This window comes from Lissotriton helveticus, chromosome 3_1 (assembly GCF_964261635.1).
Source record: "Lissotriton helveticus chromosome 3_1, aLisHel1.1, whole genome shotgun sequence".
Taxonomy (NCBI): domain Eukaryota; kingdom Metazoa; phylum Chordata; class Amphibia; order Caudata; family Salamandridae; genus Lissotriton; species Lissotriton helveticus.
This window is the reverse complement of record NC_136061.1, coordinates 537,151,918-537,178,789: the sequence shown is the minus strand read 5'-3', so window position 1 is coordinate 537,178,789 and position 26,872 is coordinate 537,151,918. Positions and strand designations below refer to the sequence as shown.

Here is a 26,872-nt window from a genome sequence, read left to right as displayed (position 1 = left end):
TCAAGGTTCTCGCTATAATCCCAAAACAATGTCCCTGTTTGCGATATATACAAACTGGCTTCTCCAAGAAGGAGTTTGCTTCTCTAAATATGGCAAATGTAAAACAGTATTAATAACCTGAAATGTATGAGATGTTACATTGTATCAAGCGCGATGCAGAAACCAAATAATTTGTAATCACATTCTTTTTTTTTAAGGTTGACTTGTGCAGCAAAAAGTTAGATCGAGCAGAACAGCTGATTGGAGGACTTGGAGGCGAAAAAACACGTTGGAGCCTAACAGCTGTAGAGCTAGGAAAGCTTTACATCAACCTAACTGGAGATATCCTTATCTCATCTGGAATCGTGGCTTACCTTGGAGCCTTCACATCCAGTTATCGACAAGTAAATGCATCTATTACTATAATTGCTGTTGAAGTGCAACTTTACTGTGGTTAAGATTGAACTTTAAATTACCTAGTGCACGTACATATTGGTAGGGTTTAAGCAATGTTTCAGAAGTGTTCTATCTTTCTACAGTTTGTTAGCAACTACACCATATAACTAACCTTTTGATTAAGGCAGACATTTCTCCTTTTGAAAATATATTTCCCTACATTTTCAAACTCGCCCGTTATGCCATTTCTAGGCACTTTGCTCCGCTAAACTTCTCTTCCTCTCCGCTCTCTGATACACATTACTGTAATAAAATCCCTCACAATCTTTATTCTCACTCAATCAGTTGAACATGACTGCCACTGATTTTGCTTAATAACAATCTCAAGCACTCCATATAACGATTCCTTATAAATGCCTACCACTATTCTCGCCTTCACACTTCCAGATAAGCTATAACTGTTTGGTTTAACCACAAGCAACATTTCCGCTCTTGGTTGTTCACTCAACAGTGTATTTGATAATATCCTGAAGTGTTCTTAATATTTGCATTTATACACAAATTATAATATTAGTTATGTCTGTGGAATTGAATGTGCCTGAGAATGCCAGAAGTTTATATACACAGCAGTTCCACATTCAACATCACTCTAAGCCTATTAAAGGTGCTCCATGTAGAGTCCTTGATCTCTTGGCACATAGGATGAGGAAGACTTCAGCTGTCAACAGTGACATAGGAGTCTTCATTTACCATTTCAGAAGCTACCCTAAAACTGCATTGTCCTAATTAGATCAAAATATTCGAAGTGTCCATTGATAAAACTATCTGCTGCATTCAGATAAACGTTTCTTCTTGACCAATTCTAACAATTAATTCATACATTTATTCTCAAAGACTCATATTCTATTGCTAATTATTAATTCCTAGCAAGCCCTTCTGATATTCGTAATCCAGTGCTCGCTAATGAAAATTTGCCTAGCCTTCGTGCTGGTAAGTTTCAATTCTATTAAGGACTCGGAGGCGAGGATTATGCCTTCTTCCTTTGCTTTATTCTTACACATCAGCAAGAAGCAAAACAATAACAACTACATTTCCCATGAACACTTGGGAAAACAAAAACAGTCTTATCAGGTGTCCTTCGTCTGTGTCCACACTCTGGCCAGCTCCCATCATGCACTACTGCTGTTTCCTCTTCCTCTTTCTTTGTGCGAAGCCCATGTCCTAGCATTCTCTCGCATTCTGTTTGGGACCGTCATTTCCTGCAAAAAGCTCAGTGTCAGATACAGAATCTCAACCAGCATAATATGTCGCATGGAGAGAAAACAGTGCAAACCATCAACAGTCATAAATAAGTAGAAAAAATGCAAGAATGATTTACTTAAATTCCTTACGGCGAGGGTCCACGTCTTGGAAGTCATTGGGAGGGATAATCCTTGCCTCCGAGTCCTTAATAAAATTGAAACTTACCAGCACGAAGGCTAGGCAAATTTTCATTCTATGGCAGGACCGGAGGCTTCGGATTATGCCAGTTCAAAGCTTGTCGACAACTAACCTTGCCACCTCCAACACGGGTTTAATATAAAACCTCTTAATGGTGGAATCTGAGGACCAATCGGCCACTCGCATCAGATCTTCCAATCTGGCCCCTAGGGCGAATGCTTTAGAGGCCATCGCACCTCTCGCTGAATGTGCACCAAATTGCTTAGTATCAATCCCTGCCTCCTGCATAACCCAACGCACCCACCTGACAATTGTTGGGGATGAAACAGCCTTGTACGGTTTCCGTAGGGCAATGAGAAGCTATCTCTTGCCCAGAGGGTGGGTATCATGTCATATCCTCATAAGCACGGAGGCACTGTACTACACACAGTTTAGGGGAATCTGGAAAAGCCGGGTACGAAATAACCCTCGTGTTGGACTTAGTCCGCCTACTCACCGTGAAGGACACTCTCCGTCCGGGGAAAAAACTCTGGCAGAAATGTCTAGGGCTCGCACGTCCGAGGCCCGCCTGCAGGAAACCAGGCACAACAGCATTGCCAATTTGGCAGTCACTTGCTTACAGGAAAGAAACCTATTCGGCTGCCAAGACAGAAACACGTTGAAAACCCTGTTCACGTCCCAAAGGACAGAGTAACATGGTTCTGGGGGCAGCGAGAGGCGGATCCCTCCCAGAAGTCTGCACACCAAGGGATGCTCCCCAACCGGGGAACCCTGCACTATAACATGACCAGCCGAGATTGCCGAACGGAAAGTGTTGATTGACCCGTAGGCCAGGCCATCCTCTGCCAAATTTGCCAGAAAATTAAGCACGTGGACTACCTCTGTCCCCACGGGATCAAAACCTCTTCGCACACACCAATGACGCCATCTATGCCAGGCTGACCGGTATCTCCTGGTCGTGCTATCTGCCCATGCCTCGGAGAGCAGGTCCTCAGCCTTTCCAGAAAGACCTGGGCGACCAGCGACGCCGGAGATCCTCCAGGCCATCAGCCTCAGCGATCCCTCCTGGACTAACCGGTGGAACCCGGTCCGGATGTGAGGAAAGTGGGAGAGTAGGATTGGAAAATTTCAAGAAAGTTCCAGTAGAACCGGAAACCAAACTTGAGATCTCCACCATGGCGTGATCAACACCACCTCTGCCAACTGACGCCGCAGCAACGCCGATACTCGTGTTATCATGGAAAATGGAGGAAACGCATACCCCTGCTCACCTGACCAATTCTGGAGGAAATCATCCGTCGCTTCTACCAATGGATCCAGGTGCCAACTGAAGAATCTCGGGAGTTGATGGTCCAGGCGCAACGCAAACAGATCCACTGAGAAGGGACCCCACGTCTCCGCCAGCCAGGAGAACACTTGAGTGTCCATCTTCCACACACTGGCATCCAGAAGGTTTCCGGAGTGCCAATCGGCCACCTTGTTCTGTCGACCCGGCAGATACTCCACAGTGACTGATACTTGATGGTCCAGGCAAAAGTGCCAGAAGTCCCTCGCAAGGTCCGCTAGCATCTTGTATCTGGTACCCCCCAGATGGTTGATATACCGAACCGCTGAGACGTTGTCCATCTGGAGGAGGACACACGACTGCACCCTGTCCTTCGTCCAGCACTGAACCACAAAGGACCCTGCTAGCAACTCCAAGCAGTTGATGTGTAAAGACTGCTTGTGAGTGGACTAGGCGCCACCTGTGGAAAAATCCCCGCACCTGGCTCCCCAGCCGGAACGACTGACGTCCGACTCGATAGCTATGTCCGGGGCTGAACCAAAAATCGCACAGCCATTCCAGGCCTCCATGTCCGTCAGCCACCACAGCATTTCGTCTCTCACCTCCTCCGACAATGGGATCAGTTGAGAGTACGCTAGGCCCTTCCTGAGGTGGTACACCTTCATACGTTGCATGGCCCGATAATGAAGGGGGCCTGGGAATATGGCTTGAATCGAGAACGAAAGAAGATCCACCGAACGCGGCAATTGATATCTGAGGTTTTGCCAAAGTCTGGCGCAACTCGTGCCTGATCTTCGCTATCTTCTTGGCGGGGAGACTCAGAGTGGAGGACACTGAGTCTATGTTGAACCCCAAAAAGGTTGCACCTTGTACGGGAACCAAAAGGGACTTCTTTTCATTGATAACGAAACCCAGCCCCTGAACGAGATTGACTGCAACTTGCAATTGGGACGACAGCTGCTCTGGACACTGATCAATGAACAGCAAATCGTCCAGGTAAACGATCATTCTCATACCCCGTGCTCGCAAGGACTCCACCACCGGCCTAAGAACCTTTGTGAAGCACCACGGAGCTGAGGAGAGCCCGAAAGGGAGTTTGGTGAATTCGTAAACCTGACCGTCCCACCTGACTGGAGGAAAGGCCGATGAGGAGGGAAAATTGGCACTGCTAAGTAAGCGTCCTTTAGGTCGAGTCTGACCATCCAATCGGACGGACGCAACACATCTCTCAGGAGGTGTATCCCCTCCATTTTGAAATGGCGGTACACCAGCCACTTGTTGAAGTCTTTCAAGTTGATGACCGGCCGCTGGCCCCCGTCGGCCTTGTAGACCAAGAAGAGATTGCTGAGAAAACCTCCAGGGTGCTCGTGAGCCCACCAAACCGCTCCTTTTTGGAGGAGGGTGGAGACCTCTTCGCGCACCAAGTCTGCATCTCGCTGCGAGAAAGTAATGGGGCGGGGGCGATACAGCTGACACTGACGGCCATGAAACTCCAGCTGGAAGCCCTGGACTGTCTGCAGCACCCAAGCGTTGCTTGTAAGGGAAACTCAAGCTAGAAAGAACTGCGCCAAGCGCCCCCCTACCCGCAAACCTGCTGGGGTAGTACACTCACCTCTTCCAGCACCCTGCTGCTGTCCTCTCTGGCCTCCTTGGCCATGGAACCTTTGTCCTCTCGGGTAGAAATTATTGAAGCAGGCGTTGTCCTGGAACTGCCCTCGGCCGGAGCCTTGCCCCCGATCGGAGCTGTTGCCACGGTCGAACGAGCGAGCGGCCCCTGCCATGTCCGGCCTTCTCAAAAATCCATGGGGCAAAACCTTTTTAATGTTGGACTGCGCCCTGTCCAGGGAAGTGAATGTGGCTACACACTTGCCTAATTCCTTATCGAAAGGGTCCCCGAACAGGCTCCCTTGCGCCACCGCACCGGCCTCGGAAGAGGCGAGGTCACCCAGCTTAGGGTTGATCTTAATAAAAAGCGACCTCCTCCTCTCCGCTGAGAGGGCGCAATTAGCATTACCAAGGAACACAATGGCCCGCTGCGCCCAATTGGAGAGAACCCCGACACCTTGGCCTCCTTGGCCTCCTTGGCCATGTCCAGAATTTTGGTCATAGGCCCCACAGCATCCAACAGCTTGTCTTGGCAGTTACGCCAAGACCGGTCTATACCCTTCCTAGTGTCCCTCACAAAATTAGCTAAGAATGAAGTCAATGCCACCTTCCCTTCTAAGGTGGGGCGAGGACACTCCGCCCTAAGGCAGCTGTGGGCATCCTTATCCACTGGCTTGCTCAGATGGCTCGCCACATACTGGGCCACTTTATCCCCAGGCACCCAGTCTGAAGACTGAGGGTGGACAATATCGCCGGGCCAACATGTCAGATGGACCCGCCGAGTTGGAAGCCTGGGATGGAAGCCAGGACCTAGAGGGGCAGGCGTCTTCGTCCGTGGAATCCCCATCATCCTGAGGTTCCGGGGACGCGGTCCGAGGGGTGGGAGGAAAAACCTCCGCCTGGGTAAAGGGTCTGGTTAGGGCACCTCCTGCGCAAAAAATGCGCTTTTAACTCTTGCAAAAGCCTCAGAGTCTACCCCCTCGGTGCAAGGCTTCTTACTGGGGGGAGGGAGAGGGCGCAGGGTCTGGGGGCTGCATGGGAATAAGGGCTGCCAGCTTCGATGGGCTACATCCAACCGTGCCGAAAGACGCTGCTCTAGGGGAATCATGGCCTGATCCACGGCCTTGTAAATAGAGTCATCCACTGCCTGGTAAAAATAATCATCCCAGGAGACGTAATTCAGAGGGTCCTCCTCCTCTGGGTACTGGCCCTGCTCCCCCTGCATTATGAGATAAGTTAGGCTCCGCAGGTGCACAGGAGCTGTGGGAAACAGAAATTAAGGGATTACCCACACGGGCACCAATTCAAGCTGGGAGGGTGCCCAGACAAATTTGAATGGGGCGCAGGCACACAATTGAAGGGACTAGCCCTGGGGACGCTTAAGCCCTCGCTATCACAGGGCACCACCCAGGAAAGCGTCCCACCGCACCTGCTTATTGCGACCCCGCAGGGTGTCCAAATGCACAAGGTACAGACCCACCAGGGCGTTCAGGGAAGTAAAAACGGGGAAAAACCAACCCCACAGGGTGTCAGACTGGGTGGTAGGAGGCAGGACAGGCTCTCTCTGGGCAACGCGTGAAAAACGCTGTGAGAAATGTCTCACACTCGCGCTGGCCACAGAGAGGAGTGCTCGCCCCCTAGCGGTGGGAGGACCACACCGCTCTGGCAACTGGGCTCAAAATCGCGTTAGGAGCGCCTAAAGCGTCCCGCTATAGACAGGGGAATCTGAAAATGGAAAAATGTCAGCGTTTAACCCCTAAGCAAAAATGCTATCTTAACAACCCCCAAAACCCAGGAGAAAAGAGAAAAAAACACTTATCTTGTTGCTGAGCAGCAAAGAAAGAGGAAGAGGAAACAGCAGCAGTGCATGATGGGAGCTGACCAGAGTGCGGACACAGATGAAGGACTCCTGATAAGACTGTTTTTGCTTTCCCAAGTGTTCATGGGAAATGTAATTGTTATTGTTTTGTTTCTTGCTGCTGTGTAAGAATAAAGCGAAGGAAGAAGGTATAATCCGAAGCCTCCGGTCCTGCCATAGAATTATACTAATAATGGCTACAGTAAAGAAAGTTTTTCCAGTGCTACTTATTGATTTTACTAACCCCAGTATTAATTCATGTAGTAGATCTAGTGGGTGAGCATAATGATAACCACTATAATTCACATCCCTTGTTATGCAATCATTTTAGTAATACCACAATATTTCATGTCTAGCGTTAATAAATAATTATATTAAAGCAAAAGTAATTCATATGTAATGTTACTTACTGCATACCTTTGGTAATCTTGAAATCATTATTTTTCTTGGCATCTTAAGTATTATTGCCATCTGTCTACAGTAGTAACTGCCATCTACTGGTGTAAACTGATGTTTAATTGCTCACTGCTCATTTGTGGACCAGAGTTAAAGAAGATGAAGTGAAAGGGCAATTACCAGCCAAATTTCCAGATTTATTTTATTTTTATGATACAGAACTCCTATGGAGGTTTACATAACAGATAACTCGAAAAATAAATTTTCTCCAACAAATAATTTCCAATATATATATATATATATATCGAAATACCTCCTAAAATTAATTTACCATATATACTCTATCAAATACAGGAGAAAATAAAACAGTCTTATAAAACAGTAAAGTGCAGAGTGTGATGTTCTAAGGGGCCCATTCCGATCTTGGTCGGAATGGCTCCGAATCGGGTTCGGGATTAGCGGGTCGGATTTGGAGGCTGAATTTCCGTCCAGTTAGTACACGGGTCCGGACGACGAAGTATGATGCAAACAAGCGCGAAATCTCCGGCCGAATCGTTTCAGGGTCCGAACCGCTCCGTACGTCTCAGCCGTAAGCTAACCGTGGCGCGCAATGGAGGCGAATTCCAACCAAGCCAGTACGATGCGTGATTCGGACAGCCGAATCGAGTCGGAGCGTCCGCCTCGCAATAGCTCCCGGAGCTGGACTTTGGGGGTTTATCGGACCCCCTGTTACCCGCGCCTTACTACTCGGACACAGGGGAAGACCCATGGGTCTCCCCAACACAGGCATGTATGGTGCGGATGGCACCAACGCGTACCCACTGTAGGGGGTGCACTTGTCCAGAACATACCCATTCAGTCAATGGGAGCCCATGTACGCGTTGTACGACCCGCTCCCATTGACTTCAATGGGAGTCCGACCGAAACGAGTCCGACAGCATACGGCCGCATCGTAGTCCCTCGGTTGGACTGCAGGAGCCTGGACCGGTCGGAAAACACCCCGGATCCGTCTCGGTCGGAGTGATTTCTGACCCAGATCGGAATCGGCCCCTAAGTATAGGAAGAAACTGAGCATTCCAATAAATATTACAAAGCTCATATTCCCAAAAGATGAGGAGTAGAAATAATACTATATAAAAAACATTACAATTCCTAGTAGCTATCCAGAAAAGTAAAAAAAAAATAGGTTCATCCTATTACAAGTCATTTCATTTGGAGGGGAGAAAATAGAAGAATGGGCCCTAGGGACAGAGTTAATATTACATTTGAGGAATAAAGGCTGTAAAAAATAATGCCTAGCCTTTTGCTACTCCGGAAACATTATTTTTTTAAATGTTATTTTATGTAATATTTTTAGGTTTTTGTTATTTGTAATAAATATTTAATATGTGTTCTTTTTATATGTTTCATATTTTTTATATTCATTTTTTATATATTGTTTATTCATTTTCTGTAATGAATTTGTTTAAGTGTTTGTTTGTGAATAGTATTTTTTTCTCCGCTATCCAACACTTTCCCTACTGTTGCATTCACTGGAGTGGGAATAGTAATTTTACCCCTCCGCTATCTAGCACTTGCCCTACTGTTGCACTCACTGGAGTAGGAATAGTCATTTTTACCTCTCCACTGTCAAATACTTATTCTACTATTGCACTATAGTAATTTTTAGCCCGCCACTATCCAACACTTTCCCTAATGTTGCTGTTACAGGAGTGGGAATAGTAATTTTTACCCCTCCGCTATCCAACACTTTCCCTACTGTTGCACTTACTGGAGTGGGAATAGTAGTTTTTTCCCCTCCGCTATCCAATACTTTCCCTTCTGTTGCTCTAACTGGAGTGGAAATAGTCATTTATACCCCTCCGATATCCAACACTTTCCCTACTGAGTCACTGTTTGGAGTGGGAATAGTCATTTTTGCCCCTCCACTAGCCAACACTTTCCCTACTGTTGCTCTCACTGGATTTGGAATAATGCATGTTACCCCTCCGATATCCAACACTTTCCCTACTGTTGCTCTCCCTGGATTTGGAATAGAAAATGTTACCCCTCCGCGATCCAACACTTTCCCTACTGTTGCACTCTTTGGAGTGGGAATAGTAATTTTTACCCCTCCGCTATCCAACACTTTCCCTACTGTTGCGCTCACTGGAATTGGAATAGCAAATTTAATGATTTTGCTAGCCAACACTTTCTCTACTGTTGCACTTATTGTATTGGGCAGTTTAACTTATTTTATTTTATAGTTTAATGTTTTAATTTATTCTAGAAAGTTTTTATTATATTTTAAAATATGTATATTTTATTTTTATATAATTTTAAAATGTAAAAATAAATTAAAGTAAATATATTTATTATGTAGAAATTATTATGTTTGTGTGTTTATTTTTTTATTAAGTTTGCGTTATATTTTGTAAAAATGGATATCACATTTAATTTATTTTGTTAAAATAAATAATGTATTATATATTTACGATATAATATTTTATTTTATATACATATTTAAATCGATATTTTTTACATCTTTATTTTTTCAACAATATTTTTGATGAGATATTTCTGTATTTACCTGTTTGGCTATAGCAGTTGATACTTTTGTAATCTATATATTTTTTCTATGTTTAGAACATCAATTTTTTTACATCAATATTTTATCAGTGAACCCTCATCTGCATATAGCGACACAGAAACTACTGGTCTATTGTTTGCATATAATAGCGAAATATAAACCACCCAGGCAATCAGACTCCAGTACTTCTTAGAGTCTCTGACCCTTGCAGCTTCTCTCAAACCGATCCACTTGGAATCATAGGGCCATATGTATCACGGTACCCATTTGCGATTCTGAAATAGCGATTTTTAAGAAATCGCTATTTCAGAATCGCAAATTGGTATGTATGTACAAATTCGCATTTTTTTTGCAAATTCTTAGTATTCCTTAATTGCGATTAGCAAATTGCGAATCGCAATTAAGTAATACTTTCCCATTCATTTCTATGGGCCAGGAGGCCCATAGGCATGAATAGGAAGGTATTCTCAATTTTGCGATTCGCAATTTGAAAATCGCAAATTGAGAATAATTTCAAAGGTGCAAGGGTGTCCAAAAGACACCGTGGTGCACCCCTGAAATAAGCATTGTTGCACATGTGGTGCACATACATGCCCTAAGGGCATGTATATGCGTCACATGGCACTTTGAAAAATGCCAAAATTGGCATTTTTCAAGGAATTCGCAAATTACCACCAACTTGAAGTTGGTGGTAATTTGCGATTCCTTAGGGACAATTTGCTAATTTTTTTTTTGCTTCATACATTGCATTTAAGGAATCGCAAAATTTGCGATTCCTTAAATGCAATTGCAAAATAAGGAATGGCAAATTTTGCGATTACTTATTTTGCACCAGATTTTCCTTTATACATACCATTTTGCAAATTCGCATTCGCAAAAGCAAATTTCGGCATTTGCGAATGTGAATTTGCTTCATACATATGGCCCATAATCCCTACTTCGTTTATCAGCTCTACAGCTGCTTCTTACTTGTTTCAGGAGATAAATTTCCTGCTGGTGACCCATGGAAAACTGCAAATGTGTTTTCGTTTTAATCAATTTATTTCTTGCTTTAATATTTTCGATGGGGAAATGCTCTGTTTATGCCGGGGGTAAGCAGAATTAGAACTTAATTTACAAATCTCTTTCATTTGGACCTCGAAAAACTGGTTAGGGATGTCAGGAACACATCCTGACTGGTCTATATAAACCCCTTTAATTTTCAAGCGGGCTGCAGCCCTATTTTTTGAGTTCCTAAAGGATCGGCCATTTGATTTGTTAAAAGCGTCCAGGACTGAACCAAAATTCCCTGGGTCCAATACCTGTAATTTAAAAGCCACTGACACAGCCACAATAGTGTAGTCACTCGTTACCGACGCGAGGACATAAAAGTTTTCACAGACCCCAAACATTTGATATTGAAACAACCACCCACACAGACAAAGACTCTGGGTGGTGGGGGGAAAAAGTTAATGGAGCTGCTTCATCTGCAGGCATTCTTCCCTTTAATATGATCAGGTCCAGTCTTCTAAAGACGTCAATAAGGTAGAACCCTCATTTGCCCTTTCTTATATTTTCCGGGGTAGGATCTCTGGTATAGACCAAATGTCTTCTATAATAGGGTTAACATACATTTCAGAGGCAGAATTAAGAGACCTTGATGTTTAAGTCTCCCATGATTATTACATAGGGACACTCCTCCCTGATAACTATATCATAAACTAATTAAAACAATTCATTCACCAAATGGTCACAATGTCTCCAAGGTAGGATATAGATGTTTGCCAAAAAGAAGGAAGATGGACAACCATTGTCTCCCAAACATGCCAACTTCAAGCACAGACATAGATTCGGTGGATGATTAAAAAAGATCTGGTTCCAATTAATTGAATTCTTAAGCAGAATAGCCACCTCCCCACTATTGTGGCCTCTTTTAGAACGCTTAGCATAACTGGAAAACACAAAATACCCACTACAATCAAGCAGTTTGTAAGTCCAGATTTCTTGCTGACACATAATTTGAGGGATCATAGTTTTCAAAAAATTCTCTTTTTTCCCATTTTGAACCAGGCCAGACATATTCCATGACAGGAGTAGTAGCCCACCCCTGGTACCTCAAAAGTTAATTCCTTTCCGCTCTGGGCCAAATGGTGTTCAAAGCTCCTGCCACCCAAGTTCACTGGGCCAAGTCATCCTCCATACCAAGTGCCTGGGGATAATCTGCCAAGCCCAACATTGTGTTTCTTACTGATCCCCTTTGGCCTAGATGGACCACAATATTTTTGGGATTACCAGGTAAGGAACCAAAGTCAGGACACAACGCGTCCAACACCACAGTTTATGAGGGCCTTAGACCATTCGAATACTGAGTTAGAGAGAGCCGGGGTGGAAATTCCTCACGTTCAATAACAGGTGTACCGTCAATCCCATGCTTAAGAAAGTGCACACAATTCTGCATAACCAAGTTAGCTACAATCAGGGAGCCACAGGTGACTCTAAAATGGGGGAAGATTTCAGATGAAAATATCTTCACATTTAAAATGTCCCTGCTAGATATCAACTTTAAGTCCTCAATCTCAGAGATGAAACTAAGAATGAAACCTCTATTTACCGGTGACGATTCATTATCAAATAAGCAAGTGAAGTCCAGGATGGGGGATGAAATATTCTGCACCTCACTGTTTTTGTTTATTGCTTCCCTCGGGGGGATCCATGAGGGAATCCTGATCTAATAACTAAAAGATGTATCCCCTCCAACAGACTGCGGTACTAGAGCATTAGGTAGACCACCCGCCAGGTTTCTTTTAAACAAAAGACAGGGCCTCATTTGATCCTTAATGTACTCCCCTTGAGTGGCTCTTGCCTCTACACCCCACCCCTCCAATTTACCTTCCTGCCTAGCTCCAATAACCAGCTGGGACCAGGAGACCTCACCTCCCAATCCCCTTTCACCTCCCGATCGGGCAGTCGTCTCAGTAAATAAGGGGGATTGTTTTACCTGAGGGGGTGTAGGCGACAAATCAGGGGAAGACAATGCCACCCCAAAACACTAAGCCCTCCCGCCTGAAGCCATATGCAATGTGGAGACTGCATTAGGAACACCCCCATCGGAGGGAGGATTGGATGAACCCTCCGCCTGCATTCTCTGTGTATCACACTGCCTGTCAGAGCACCTTGGGAAGTGTAATCTGTAGCTTTAGGTTTAGGGAATCTTCTGATTTTTTGATGTTCCCTTTTGATGTTCTTGCCCTTTTGTTTTCTTATGAAGCTGTCTCACTTCCCTTCCTTCAAACCACTTGTCCCCATCATATTAGAATTTGATGAGAGGCAAAGGAAGTACTAGGAATTTACAGCTTTGCCTCCCCTCCCCTACTTATCCTTTTTTACCTCTTTTGAATAAAGGGAAGATTTAAAATTTTGGATTTCCCAAAGTGGGACCTGAATCGAAGTTTCCAAACAAGGTGTTTAGTAAAAACTCTTCCTTTTCATGGTCGAACACAGGTTCTCGGTGAGACAGCAGATAAAGAGGTAAGCCTGCTTGAACCTAAGCATCTCTCTGCCCTCCCAGTGGGGCAGACAAAGGGAGGCTATGGTTCACAGATAATTCCATAGGAGAGTATACCTTCAGTATCGGCTTAACAGATCCAGATTTATTTACAAACTTATTTGCATTCTGCACTTCAAATATAATTAAAGACATAATTTCCAGTACATAATCAGAACTAGACACAGATTTTTCTAATAGAGACAAAATAGAATGTAGAGGGTACACCATCCCCACCATTTCCACTCTTAGGGGGTCATTAGGTTAGCGGGCAAATTGCCACCGCCCTTATGGCGGTGGCGATCTGCCCGCTAAAAAAGTCGTCCCTACTAGAATTCCCCCCTCTGCCACATTACCATAGCGGGAGGACCCCGGTGGACGGAAAGACCGTCCGCCGGTTTTTCGCCCGGTAGAAGACGACCGGGCGGAAAAGTAGCTAACATGGTGGCGGTGTCTGGGAGACACCGCCATCCATATTAGCATTGCAACGGGGACATGCCACGGAAAGGCAGGCGTTTTTCGCCATTGGGGGCCCGTAGAGGGCCCCCATGGATTCTGGGGGCTGGGGGGTGCCCATGGAGGGTACCTATGGTGCCCCCCTGCAGTTCCATGCACAACATGGCAGGCATTGTGCAGTGCCTGCCACGTTGTGCATGGAAGTGCACAACATGCCTTCTTAGCATTACGCGGGCTGTGCTGAGAGCACCGCCCGTCGCAATGGCAAGAATGCAGGATGCGCCCGCCAAACTGTCCTAATGTAACGAACAGGACCCTCGCACCAAAGGCGGGCGGTCCCATTCCACGGTAGGATGGCGCCCCCCATCCTAATGACTCCCTTAGTCCGTGTGCCTGGAAGAAATACATTGTGAAGTGATTGAGAGGAAAAAATGATTAAATGACTTGAGCTGCAGTACAGGAGAGGGGCATAGAAAGACATCAGGGAGAAGTGCTTACATTTAAAAGACTCCTTTCATTAGATCTAATCATTGGGGGCTCACCCTCAGTAGCACACTCAAAAGGGGCTCCCCAGACCTCTGATTTCCCTTCAATTCCGATATCACGGAGTGTAAAATCTTCCCCTATCCTCACCACCCTATCAGCGGTACTAGAAATAGCTCCCAGAGGTTCCTCCGGACCACCACCCTCGCTTAACCCCTTACGGGTATCTCCCCGGTCAGCTGAGACAACAGAAAGACAGTCTTTATTAAATCTATCCTGGGAGTTATGGAGCAGTTCCTGAAATACTATGGGAGCTTCCACGTCAGGGGTTGGAGGAGTAGCAGTAGATTGCAGGACTCAGGGCCATATGTACGACCCCTGAAAATTGCGACTTGAAATTTGCGACAAATTGCGACTCCCAAATTGGTACCTACAAACGAAAGACAACACATGACAGCAAATCGGTAATAACTTGCAATGCAATTTCGGCTCCTGTATATTTGCAAGTCGCAATAGGCACTCAAATAGCGACTACTGCAAAAGATCAATTTTTGCATACGCCAATTGCGAGTAGTGCAGAAACAGACCAAAAGTGTACTTGCAAATTGCTAGTTTGAAAAAAGTATGGAAAACACTTCCTAGTTGAGCTGAAGGACCCCAAAACAGGAAGTGATATCCAAGGATACTCCTGATCAGAATCCTAAGCACATGTCCAGGTGCAGCAGCACAGTGCAACACCTCTGTGTGAGCATGACTGACAGCATGAGCAGCAAGGTCACCAAGAAGGATGCCAAGGAGAGGCTGAGGAAGCTGAAGTTTTCTGAAAAGGAGCTGGACATCCTAACTGAGAAATGCTGCAAACACCACGAAGAGCTATTTGGGAGTGCCTCACACCATGTGCCAGTGCCAGACAAACGAAAGATCTGGTCTTGTATACAGCAGCGCTTAAATGCCCTTGGAGTGGCACACAGGTCCATTGATAACATTAAGAAGTGCTGGTACGATCTGCACTCCACCATCCACTTCATCAAGACCTTCAGCTGCTGAAGCCATGGTGGAAGATACCCTGGAGAGGGTGGCTGTTGTGGGCGTAGGGAGCATCGACACATCAGAGCCAGCAACAAATCCTGCTAAGTAAGAAATGTGTTTGTGATGTGTGAATACCCACTAAAGCCTGTTCTGTGTATTCATACTAACATCCAAAACCAAACATCCATTTTTACTAAACAAACACTAATGTTGCCTCATGGGAGATGTAGTCCGTGACACATACAGTGTAGTTAAGGAATGACTTGAGCTTATAATCAGTGCAACACCACTGAAACAGTGACTCACATATTTTATGTTCTTCTTTAATCTTTTGGCACATAGACACGCCACTGGGAGGAGAGCACGGTGCTGATTACACTGCAGGTAGCTAGGAGCTGGACCAGAAGTAGGAAGAGCAGGATGTGGGAGAAATAAATGGGCCCAGTTCTTCAGAAGTCTCAGAAACCGATGCATTAATAACATCACAGGCCACAGCCAGTGTCACACCAGCCTCACAGTAGACACCAACATCCCGACGATCTTACGCCACCAGGGTGCGGATGTAATGACTAACCCAGCAGTCCCTATGGCAGCTGGAAAGTCTGTCCTCTGCTGGAGCAGCCAGTCAGCTCATGTCAAGACACAGAGGCAAATGAATGTGAGGATAACTCAGGGCTTCCGTATGATTTCTGACAAACTTACTGAAAATCAGACCCGGCTGTACGCAAAACTGGATGTCCTTACAAACACAGTTGCAGACCTAGCCAAAGAATGGGCACAGCTTAGCTGCATAGAGAGCAGTAGGGGCCACAATTTGAACACTCTGAGCAGGGCCATTTGTAGGCTTGCTCATGCAACAAGCCAACGCAGCAAGCGCATCCTGGGGCCCCAGGTGGAGATGGGCCACTACAATGGGTATGTTGCACGTGGCATGGAGAAGATCACTACAGCAGTGGAAACACTGCAGACAAATTTGATTGTTGGTGGAGGAGCCATGGGTGGCACAGATAGTCAGGTGTCAAGCTGCAGTAGCGTCTCCGCTATGGAGACACCTGTGATGCGCAGAAGCAGCAGCTGGCACCTTGGTGTGGGAAGTGGCAGATCTGGCCAGGCTGGGCGGAAGGGAAAAAAATTATCTGTGTAGGGTCACTGCACAATGTTTTTGCCACATATCCTTTCCATGTTGTGGTGATGTAACCACAACGGAGTTACCTTGTAGTTTATGCCTACATTTTCTGATGGGTAGGTTGTCCTTAGTTTGTTTGTGGATGCTTGCACAATAAAACACCAATTAATAGTCACAGTTTGTTCTGTCTTATGTACAGGTGAGTGGCTAAATATTGTGTGCATACCTTTAAAAATAGTTGTTGGCAATCTGGTCTCTGTGCCTTCTCCCCTCTGCTGCAGCGCTACCATCCCTTTTGATGTAGGGCAGGTGGTCCAAGGTCCTCATCCTCTGAATTTGTGTCAGACACATCCATGGGCAATCCACCCCTGCCCTGCCATGTTGTGCAGCATGGAACATGTTACCACGATTTTACAGACTGTCTCTGGCACATACTGCAGAGCACCGCCACTCTTGTGTAGGCACCTGAAGCGCGATTTCATGATCCCAAAATTGTGCTCAATCACTATTCTGGTGCACCTATGTGCCCTGTTGTACCGCCTTTCATGTATATTGTTGTGAGGCAGGTAGAGTGTGAGGATCCATGGCCGCAGGGCATATGCACCGTCACCTCTTGTGAGATATATGATGGTGAGATTATATGATTACAGACATACAAGTGGTAAAACCTTTATCTGGGGACTGGTAATATCATTACCTAGGAGGTATTCATCATCAAAGTCGCATCTTTCTAATCTTTGGTATATGCCACTGTGTCTGAAAATGTATGCATCATGGGTGCTTCTAGGGAATTTTGCTACCAGGTCTGTGATTATTTTTTTTGCGTCACGGACAACTTGGATGTTGAGGGAATGACTGCTTTTCCTATTACGGAAGATGCATTCTATGCGAGATGGGGGACATATGGGCACATGGGTCCCATCTATGCACCCTATGACCCGTGGGAACTTTGCTAATCTGTAAAAATCTAGTTTTGTTTGATCATCCCTGTATTTGCGTTGATGGATGCGGTATCGCCTTGTGGTTAGGAAATTATGGAAAGAAAGTGAAAGCGCACTCTGAGACACACCACCAGCCACCTCAATTACATCCTGGTAACTACCAGTGGCCAAGAGGTGGAGGGAGCACAAGACCTGCCCATATGTGAGAACTGCATTCCTGCGCAGGGTTCTGCTCTCAAGTTGTGGCTTCAAGTTGTCTATGAGGTCTAGAATGACAGTGCTACTCAGCTAGTACTGGTCATAAATCTCTTCTGTCTTATCAAACAATGTTAGGCTGACAATGAATATTCTCTCCTGTCTCCTCCTCCCCTGCTGGGCAGCCATTATCCGCCTGTTCCTCTCTATCATGTACTGGGCAGCCATTGTGGAAGGGTTTCAGATACATCCTGGGGCTGTTTTTATAGGTTGGCCTGCTTACCACCTGTTTCTAGTTAGTGGTAAATTGCATGCGCAAATGAACCTATTTGCGCATAGTCACAGTTTGCTACTGCCCTGTACGTGTGATTTTGTGAGTCGCTATCTGCGATTCGCTATTTTGGGGATGCAAAAAGTATCGCTTTTTTTGCAAATCAGTATTCTCTCGTAGCGCAATTTTGTCATTTGCGAGTGCCTTTCGTACATTGTGTATGGCCATTTTTGCATGCGCAACTCATTTTGTGAACAATTTTGCGCATGAAAAATGGTCATACATCTGGCCCTCAATCTTCCTGGAGACCCCCATTTATCTGAGTACTGCCTCCAACAGAGAGTCCCTGCACCCCCCACCCCCCGAGAGTCAACATCAATCAAAATAGTGGGCGGCATGCAGAGCGTCCCTGGATGAAGAGTAGAGGTCAGCCCATTGCGGGTCACTGCTGCCACCTCAGGTGCGATCTGGGACATCTTTTTGAAAAAAGAGAAATAGCTGGATATGATCTGTAGCAATGTTGACGAATAATTTTAGTGCTACTGTGCGATCTCCTTACTTTTTGAACTTGTCTTGATAAGGAGGAAATCACACGGCCAGAAAGTAAATGTTTTGGAGGTAATCGTACTCCTAGAGTTTGTGCACAGCCTCGATTAAAGCCTAAGCCCTGGCAGTTCGGAAGTTTTTTGTTGGGGCATCTGACACCAGTCCTTTCCCATTGATTAGAGGATAGACTAGGAAGAAGGAGCTGCAGCTGGGCAGAATACAATACAAGACAAGACCATGTCTGATGTTGCGAGCAACAATGCAACACTAGGGGCGCCAAAAGATTTTTAAAGTGAGGAGACGGGAGAAGGAGTATGACGTGCGGCCACCTCCAGAGGTGGCCTAACGCCAGCCACTTCCATGCCTACCGGGAGAGAATCACGGCCCTAAGCCTCGCCTACAACCCCCTACATGCTATTTAGTTACCCCCCTGGATCCTGCCCTGTGGATCGTCACTCTTTGCACCCTCTACAGACTCAAGTAAGGACAAGGGACCAAGAACCGGGAGACGCCTGGGGACTAAACTTCTTGTAGGTCACGTCACCTAAGCATTGTCAATCGTGACCACTTCATTGTAGGCAGTGGGATTGGTACTAGTTTGTCCTGGGTGACGGATTACCAAAAAGCATGGTAGGAGGAGCAGGAGAAACGCAAAGAGAGGGGTAAACGGGGGCAGAACCGTAATATTATATAGCTCTTCGACATTCAACATCACCCAGAAGCATCCAACAGCCACAGCCGCTGCATCTCCCCCTCCCTGCTCCGCAACCTGCCACCTCCTTCATGCCTCCTTGCTGCACCCTGCTGCTGCTCCTCCTCCACCGCTTCACTCCTCTCTGCGCTTGCCGTCCCAGACTCTCTCGACCAGACCCAGGCTCTCCATAGTCCTCTGGGGCCCCTTGTTAGATCTGGAGCGGGTGGTCAGGCGGTTGGTCTGGTGGGACTGGCTAGATTGGAGGCTGGGATCCCGGATGAGGATTCAGGGACCCCCCTCCACCCCTTCCAAATTTCATAGCCTGGAGCAGTGTACACCTGTGTCATGGCAACAGTGGTGAACTGCAACGTGCTCTGGTAGCGTGACGTCAACATACTCCCCACGCTCCTCCTTCCAATCAATTAACAGCCCTCAATGCCTTACATCATGTGGCCAATAATGATATTAGCACCTGCCATCAATGTCGATAAACATAGGCTCAACAGCAGCATTACTATATTTATGTTATATGTAACAAATTTGACTTTTAAAATGTTGACTACATGAAAATCGAATTGAAATTGCTATAGTAATAATATTAATAATATTGTGGCCTTCACTGTTACCTATCACAAAACAGTAAATGTTGAATTTTACAAGTCATATTTATTGCATACATTCTTTCATCTATCTACCCAAATAACCTTTTAGTACCACTTAACACTTTCCTTTCCTGGGCATTTAAAGAAACAAATGAGTTCTTAATGCTACTCCTCCTTTATCCCTAAACACCCTAGCTACCCTTAAATGCTACCAATTCTTGAACCCTACCAACCCCTTAATGCCCTTTAACCCTATCCTTTCTGAATTCTAAAACCCCATTCTACCCCTTTACACAAACTTCCCTGAACCCTAAAAACACTTTGTTATCCTTAACGCTGCATTTCTGTGAAGTTAAAAACCCTGAAGTACTCCTTAATGCTACCCTCCCATTAACCCTAAAAACCCCTACTATATGCTTAATGTGTTCCTTCCCTGAATCTAAAAACTCCTTAATTCTCCTTGTTGCTACTGATCCTTAAACCCTAAAAAAACCTTTAGTACATCTCTTCACTACTCTTCCTGAATTCTAAATCCCCTTATTACACTTGTATGCTAACCATTCACGAGCCCTAAAAGGTCAAATACACCCCTTAATGCTACCCTTTCCTAAACCCGAAACATCCCTACCTACCCCGTAACGCTACACTTCCATGAATTTTAAAAACACTTCACTAGCCACCTGCCCATTGCCCACCTTACTGTAATATTCTTGTCTACTTTAACAGGAAGATGCCCCCTTGCACCTGCTCCCAGTACACATGCCTATGGGTTAAAAGGCATGATATTTACTTTTCTTTATAGCACAAATTGTTTTATTCTATTTTTTTTGCATGACATTTTTTCAGTTTATTTTTTTCACACTATCTGTACTACAAACCGGCTTTGGGTGATTCATGTCCCTGCTTAATGGTTTCACTGAACTTAGATTGCAGCCATACAATAGATTGTATAATAGTGATTGGTTTAGCTAATTTCATCATTCCATACAGTGTGCTATTGACGTTTTAATGAGCACTGCAGGAATTACTTTTTGTTCCAATGGTAGAAAATCTTTCACAATAACCTCTAAAATAAGTCAAGCTCTAATGAAAGATGATAAACTATGATAAACCTTCTCGACCTGTCGTCAGCCTTTGATACGTTCAAACACGATAACCTAGCTGACCTCCTGGAACACAGGATGGGGTTGTCTGGGCCTGTACTTAAATGGTTCTCCTCTTTCCTTCACCATAGATCACTATGCTTCAAGGTGAACCAATCCCTGTCTCACCCGGCCACGGTTGCTCTTGGAGTTCCACAAGGGTCAGCACTATCTCCCACGCTCTTTACCTTGTTCATGGAGCCTCTGAAAGAAATTTTGAAATCATCCAACATTCATTATCACATGTACGCGAACGATACTCAACTTTCCCTGAAGATCGCTTCCGCCAAGGACGTTCAATCCCTCAACTTAATCCTGTTGGAAACACAATGGTGGCTGACACGCAATAACCTGAAGCTTAATGCTTTAAAAACTGAGTTCCTCCTAATCTCTCCACAGAAAATATCCCTGGACATGAACCAATAGCTGTCTCAGATTACTGCCTTGAAATGTAGACCTCATCTCGTGGATTCAGCATCCTCTCTGGGTATCATTTTAGACAAAAGCCTAAACATGCAGAAGCACATCAGTTCCCTCACCAAAGGAGTGAACTTCCAATTCAACATCCTCAGAAAACTCAAACCCTACCTTCCTGCTCCTGACCTTAAGGTTGAAGTGCAAGCCCTAGTGATTTCAAAGCTGGACTATGGAAGTGCCACGCTGTGTGGCTTGCCCAGAGTGAAGACAGCTCCTCTTAGGGTTGCCCTCAATTCTGCTGCAAGGCTAATAACTGGCACAAAAAAGTCAACCATATCTCTCCGGACCTGTTAGCCCTTAATTGGCTTCCTTATGAAGCCCGGATACACTTGAAAATCGCATGCATGGCACACAAAGCCATCCACTACCAGGCTCTGCAATACCCTGCACAGAAATTGGAGCCCTCGTGTGGATCGAGAGCCTCCAGAAGTGCCAGCACCCTATTACTCAAACCCCATAGATTCAAGAAAAAAAAGACCTACAATCGTGCCTTCTCTAGTATGGCTCCAAGGATCTGGAACTCCGTCCCTCCCGAACTCAGGACGAATCCTTTCACGCTCTTCTTCAAGAAAGAAGCCAAAAGGCTCCCAATGAAGAAATTCTTACCTCAGTCTGGCCTCGCCACTTGTTGCCGTGGTCTAACCGTTGATCCATGGCCCGGCAGCCTGGACCATTTGAATGCTCAGACTTTTCATGTCTGTGAATTTTCACTTTGTATATTACGGCCTTGACATTTTATGACTCCGGAGAATGTTTGATCACTTTTGACTGTGAAATTCTAGCTGTGTTTACAATGCAGGACATTTAAGGGTCATGTGGATGTTCGGACAACTATGACTGTGTAATTATCACTTTGTTTATTTTCTCATGCTGTGATATTTTATGTATAAGATTTCCTCTCTTTGGTTACTCTTAGTTGTTTACATGTACCCTCTTACCACATATAATGTAAAGCGCTCTGATGCCCCCGGTGGTCATGTTCGCACTATATAAAACTTTATAAATAAATATAGGTCAGCACCACTGTAGTTCATTCCCTTGCAGCTATAACACCTGAATAATAATGCCCAAAATTGTGGGTCCTTAATTTAACCCATGAATAATAACAAAAGGCCAAATAAGTAGCAGTACCCAACAGCAAAATGAAAATACAGAAAGGTAGCATCTAATGTTCCAGACACTGCCTCTGTCCATCTATTCCTACAAAAGAAACTAAAACCATACAACCAGAGATAGACTTAAAAGCATCAGTGCAGGCTCTAGTCCTGTCTCTCCTTGATGGAGAGAATGCTATACTCTCAGGTCTACCAAAATTCACCTCATTCCCACACACTCTTTTGCCTCTCCTGTACCAATTGACTCACCACCAAAAGACATTGGGGGTTTTCGCAACTTACTTGTATGGGTGGCCAAGAGGTTTGATCTACCAATGCTAACATCTCAAACTGACTGTTTTTTATAATATTTTAAAGAGCCCTTTAGAAAATTGGTGAGAGCTATCCCTATTGTAAGTCACGTATGAGAGGAAGAGCTCAAAGTCATGAGAACGCCAGCGACCGTGACACCAGTGTTATCCATATTGAAGAAAACATACAAGGCTCTGGAGGATGCTCCTGCCTGCATGGTTGGTCATCCCAAGACAGACTCTGTAATTTCTCAGACAACGCAGAGAAAGTCCAAGAATACTTCGGCACCCCTCACCACAACTCCAGATAAAGAAGGCTGGTGCCTGGATAACGCTGGTAAGCATGTTTCTTCAATATCAACTCTGATAGTCAGAGCAGCCAATGTTCTTGCCACTCTAGGTCGATATGACCGAGAAATGTGGTGCGATCTAACTCCATATGTGGAACAACTTCCAGAAGACAGTAAATTGGAGGCAAAGAAAATTCTCCAGGAAGGAGAAAGCGCATCTGCGGAGGTGATTGTGCGATGCATATCGCTACTAAATCATTCAGATTGCTGGGAGGTGCAGTAGTGTTGCGTTAAGAATGACTCAGGGCCACTTTGTTTAGGCCAGAAGTACAGAACAAGATACTCCCATTTGATGGAGAAGTGTTGTATGGAAAGCATATTGACGATGCGCTGCAGGATATAAAGTAGGACACTGGCACTGTGAAGTCATTGGGGGGCCCTTCAATACCAAAAGGTACCCTTTAGGGGAGCAAGAGGAAGGGGCCTTCCTTCTTACAGAGGAGAATATCAGCAGTATAGGTATCCTTCCTACACTACCTCTTCCCAGCCATATTGACCGTAGTATGCCCAGCAGCAACCACAATAAAGACCTAGCCCCAGAGGGAAAGCAGGGCATCAAGGAAAAGATACCTTACGTTGCCAATGATGAGTTTCAGGCTCCAGCTATCTCTTTCCAAACTCATCCACAGATTTCCTTGGGAGGGCAGATTTCTTTACACCTTCATCAATGGCAAAACATAACAATGGACCAGGTTGACAAGAAGTAAAACACCTACATCTCCTGAGATTGGATATTCTTGCAAAACTCCAAAAAGATGCAATAGAACCGGTTTCAAAGTTCCAGAGAGGGAAAGTGTTCTATTCCCGTTTCTTTTTGGTACAGAAAAATTTCAGACAATGGTGTCCAATCCTAGGTTGAAGGATTCTCAAAATCTACCTAAAAAAACAGTCCTTTTGCATTGTCACGCTACAGGACATCTTGTTACTCCTGAACGCAGAGGGTCACATCACCAACATAGACTTACAAAATGCATATGTTGAAGTGCCCATTCATCTCTCCTGCAGCCAGTACCTTCAATTTACAATAACCAGAAGCCATTATCAAGTCAGATTGTTGCCTTTTGGCCTGAAATTGGCTCTAAGAATATTCACCAAATGCCTGGTTCCAGTAGCAGCCTTTTGCCCTTACAAGTCTCTCCTGCGGACAAAATCATCTTGCATCCCTCTTATTCCTTTCTACCAATTGCGAATGCGTCCATTGCAGGAAGAGCTGTGTAGGAAAGTAGGATCTGCTTCTATGGTTACCCCCACTTTTTCCCTGATGCTAAGCTGTTACTAATTAGTCCGACTGGTATCCTGCTAATCCGGACCCTAGTCTATCTACTTTCTCCCTAAATTGGTATGTTTAGTAGTTAAGGTACATCCCAGATTGCATACTGGGGTACCCTTTTAAGTCCCAGGTATATGGTACTAAGGTACCCAGGGCATAGGTACCCCAGAGGTCTCCCATTGGCTGAAGCAGGCATTAGAGACATGGAACTACATGCCTGCCATTGCAGCATGTGTAAGTTGGTGCTAGCACCACTTACTAAAGATATAGGTTTCCTATATCTAGGGTCCTGCACTTAAAACCTATAGGTCACCCATGTAGCAGGCCTTTGCAATCCTAAATGCAGTGTGCTTGGTTCTAAGTGAGAGGGAGCCCCTGCATAAGCAGGACACCGCTACAGCCTACGGAGCCCATTTTCCCAGGTTGTCATTAAAGCATCCATATACTATACAGAGGGGCACTGCGTAATTATGTGATGACCATCACGAAACTGGCTGCAACGAATCCTATCATGTTTGGTATCAAACATGTTGGAATCATACCCCCACATCATAAACGCTGTGAGAGGTATGATTCCAAGCACTGGAAGAGCCCTCCGTTAGGCTCTCAGTGTTCTTGATACTTGCCTTCTTGACCCGGAAAGCACAAAATGGTTGCTGCTGACCAGAGACACGATTCTGCCCTCCTGCTGCTGAGCCAAGCTCAAGCATAGGATGGTAGGACAATAGTCATCCTGTCACAGGGAGGTGTGACCACCCCCCTGACAGGATTTAGTGTATTGGGATGGGATGGGGTGCTTGCCAGTGCCCCTCATTCTGCATGAGAGGCACATGTGGTGCCCCTGTGCATAGTCCAGTTCAAACCAGTTCTGGGAGCCATTGGCTCCCGCACTGGAACAAAACTGGACAAAGGACATGGGAGGAACCTCCCTCCTGTCCCCTGAATCTTCCCAACCATTACCCTAGGGTACTTAAGGACTTACCTGGGTGTAGGTCCCTACATTCATCGTGGGATAAGATTCAGATCAGACACCACTTCTACTTCTACCGTCTAGGCACTCTGGACTTAGTTTAAGCTAGAGTTTGTCTCTCTTCCAGTCTGCTACATCATCTGTACCTGTGCATCATACAGGAACCTTCCAAGGCCTGTGAAGCATCAAAGACACTTGAAGGAATCTCCCTAGGAGTGAACGAGTCACTCCCCTGCATTCACAGGCACCACAACTAAGTTGACCGGACTGCTGATCCTGAGCTCCTCCGGCCTCCAAATGGCTCTGCAACACAGGTAGTTTTCCTCAGCTCCCAAGGTCTGTTCCACCCTCTCACTGAGTTTGAGGCCAGTATTCCTCGTGGGGGTTGCAATAACCGGCCCCCTGTGCACCTCATCAACTTGCAGTTGCAAAGGCTTGTTGACTTCTCTCCAAGAAGATCTTCTGGCTCCAACTAGCCCCAACTTCAAGCATCTCCTGTGACCTGAATCTTCAGCCACACCACATTGTGTACATCGTGGCCTGCATCTTTTGGTGAGCTGCTTGAGGTCCTCTCTCGATTTCAGTGCCTGTGGCCTGCTGTTCCTTTTGAGGGTCACCTTTGTTTTTCTTGGCTCCCCTGATTGCTCAGAGCCTACCCTGACTGCCCTGCTTTTGGTGAGTCCCCTGGACCTTGTTGGTCCCGACGTTGCTCCTACTTCAGCTCCTGCTTTGGTTACATTTGCCAAGGCTTGTTGGTGTTCCCGCCGGACACCAACCCCTCAGCACTTGACATTCTTTGTGGGACAGCTCGGGCATGGTTCCCTGTCTTCCTCAGCATTGCCTGGTCCTCACAGCTGCAGAATTAAGGTCCTTGTCAACTCTCTGGCAACACCCGACATTGGAGGGCATTCGTCTTCCAAGTCTCCTGGTCACTCCTGAGTGACATAGACTCTGTCCCCTCTGCTTGCAGATAGTTCTCATCTAAGATCCACCTTCAGATTCCACTGGACACTTTCTCCTCGTCCGGCACTTTCCAGAAGTCATCCATTGGGAACAACGGAGGTTTCCGACGCCACTTCCCACGTATGCACCCGCTATCCCTGGTGTAGGTAATGTGGTTACTAGGGTATTTATGGGTGGATGGCTCTCCAACCTTCTGTCTTTCATGGGGTTTCATCAGGGTCCACAGGGAAGGGTCCTTAATCTTTAAAAATCCAACTGCGAATTACATGTAGATTTGTACGGCGCACGCGGTCGGTACTCACACTGCACATGCTCTCTGTGGGGTTCCTAGATACTCATCTTGGGTGGTTTGGTGGGTCCAGCACTTCTACAGCCTCTTGACAGTGTCTTGACTCCAGTTGTGGTTCTTATACTACTTTCTTAGTATATGGTTTGATCCTACCCTGGGGCCCACTGTGTATTTCATGCTATTTACTGTGATTTCTTGCAAAGTATTGTGTGCATTGCGCATGTGTCCGGGTAGGAGATATTTGTATGTGTTTGAGCGTATATATAATAAATACATATTTTTATAAATACCATGTGTGGTTATTTTTCACTTAATCTATACTATAAGATTGCATTTTAGTCAAACAAACTGCTGTACACTCCTTTTGGACTAAGCCTGAAGGCTGCTCTCCTTAGCTACCACTTAGAGAGCTTTCTAAGGTTGTCTAAGACCTCTTAAATCACCATAAGGGTTGTCTGGACTGGTGCAAGGTGTCCACTTACATAAGTGTACAACAAAGCTCCTCACAAGCTGGATTTGCAATGGTGTCAGGCAGTAGGGTCTTTCAATGATGTCATTACAGTCACATCAGGTATGGTCAACGCCATCTCTTGGTGGTCCCACCATCGGAAT

General features: G+C 45.6%; 1 protein-coding gene across 1 annotated transcript in view; it reads left to right on the top strand.

The window, feature by feature from the left end:
* Window positions 1-26,872, top strand: part of DNAH7 (dynein axonemal heavy chain 7) — a 2,019,015-nt gene that overhangs the window by 1,336,307 nt on the left and 655,836 nt on the right. Inside the window, exon 45 of the mRNA XM_078680414.1 lies at window positions 198-383. Within this exon, the coding sequence (XP_078536540.1) occupies window positions 198-383 (186 nt within the window). The remainder of the gene's footprint in view (window positions 1-197; window positions 384-26,872) is intronic.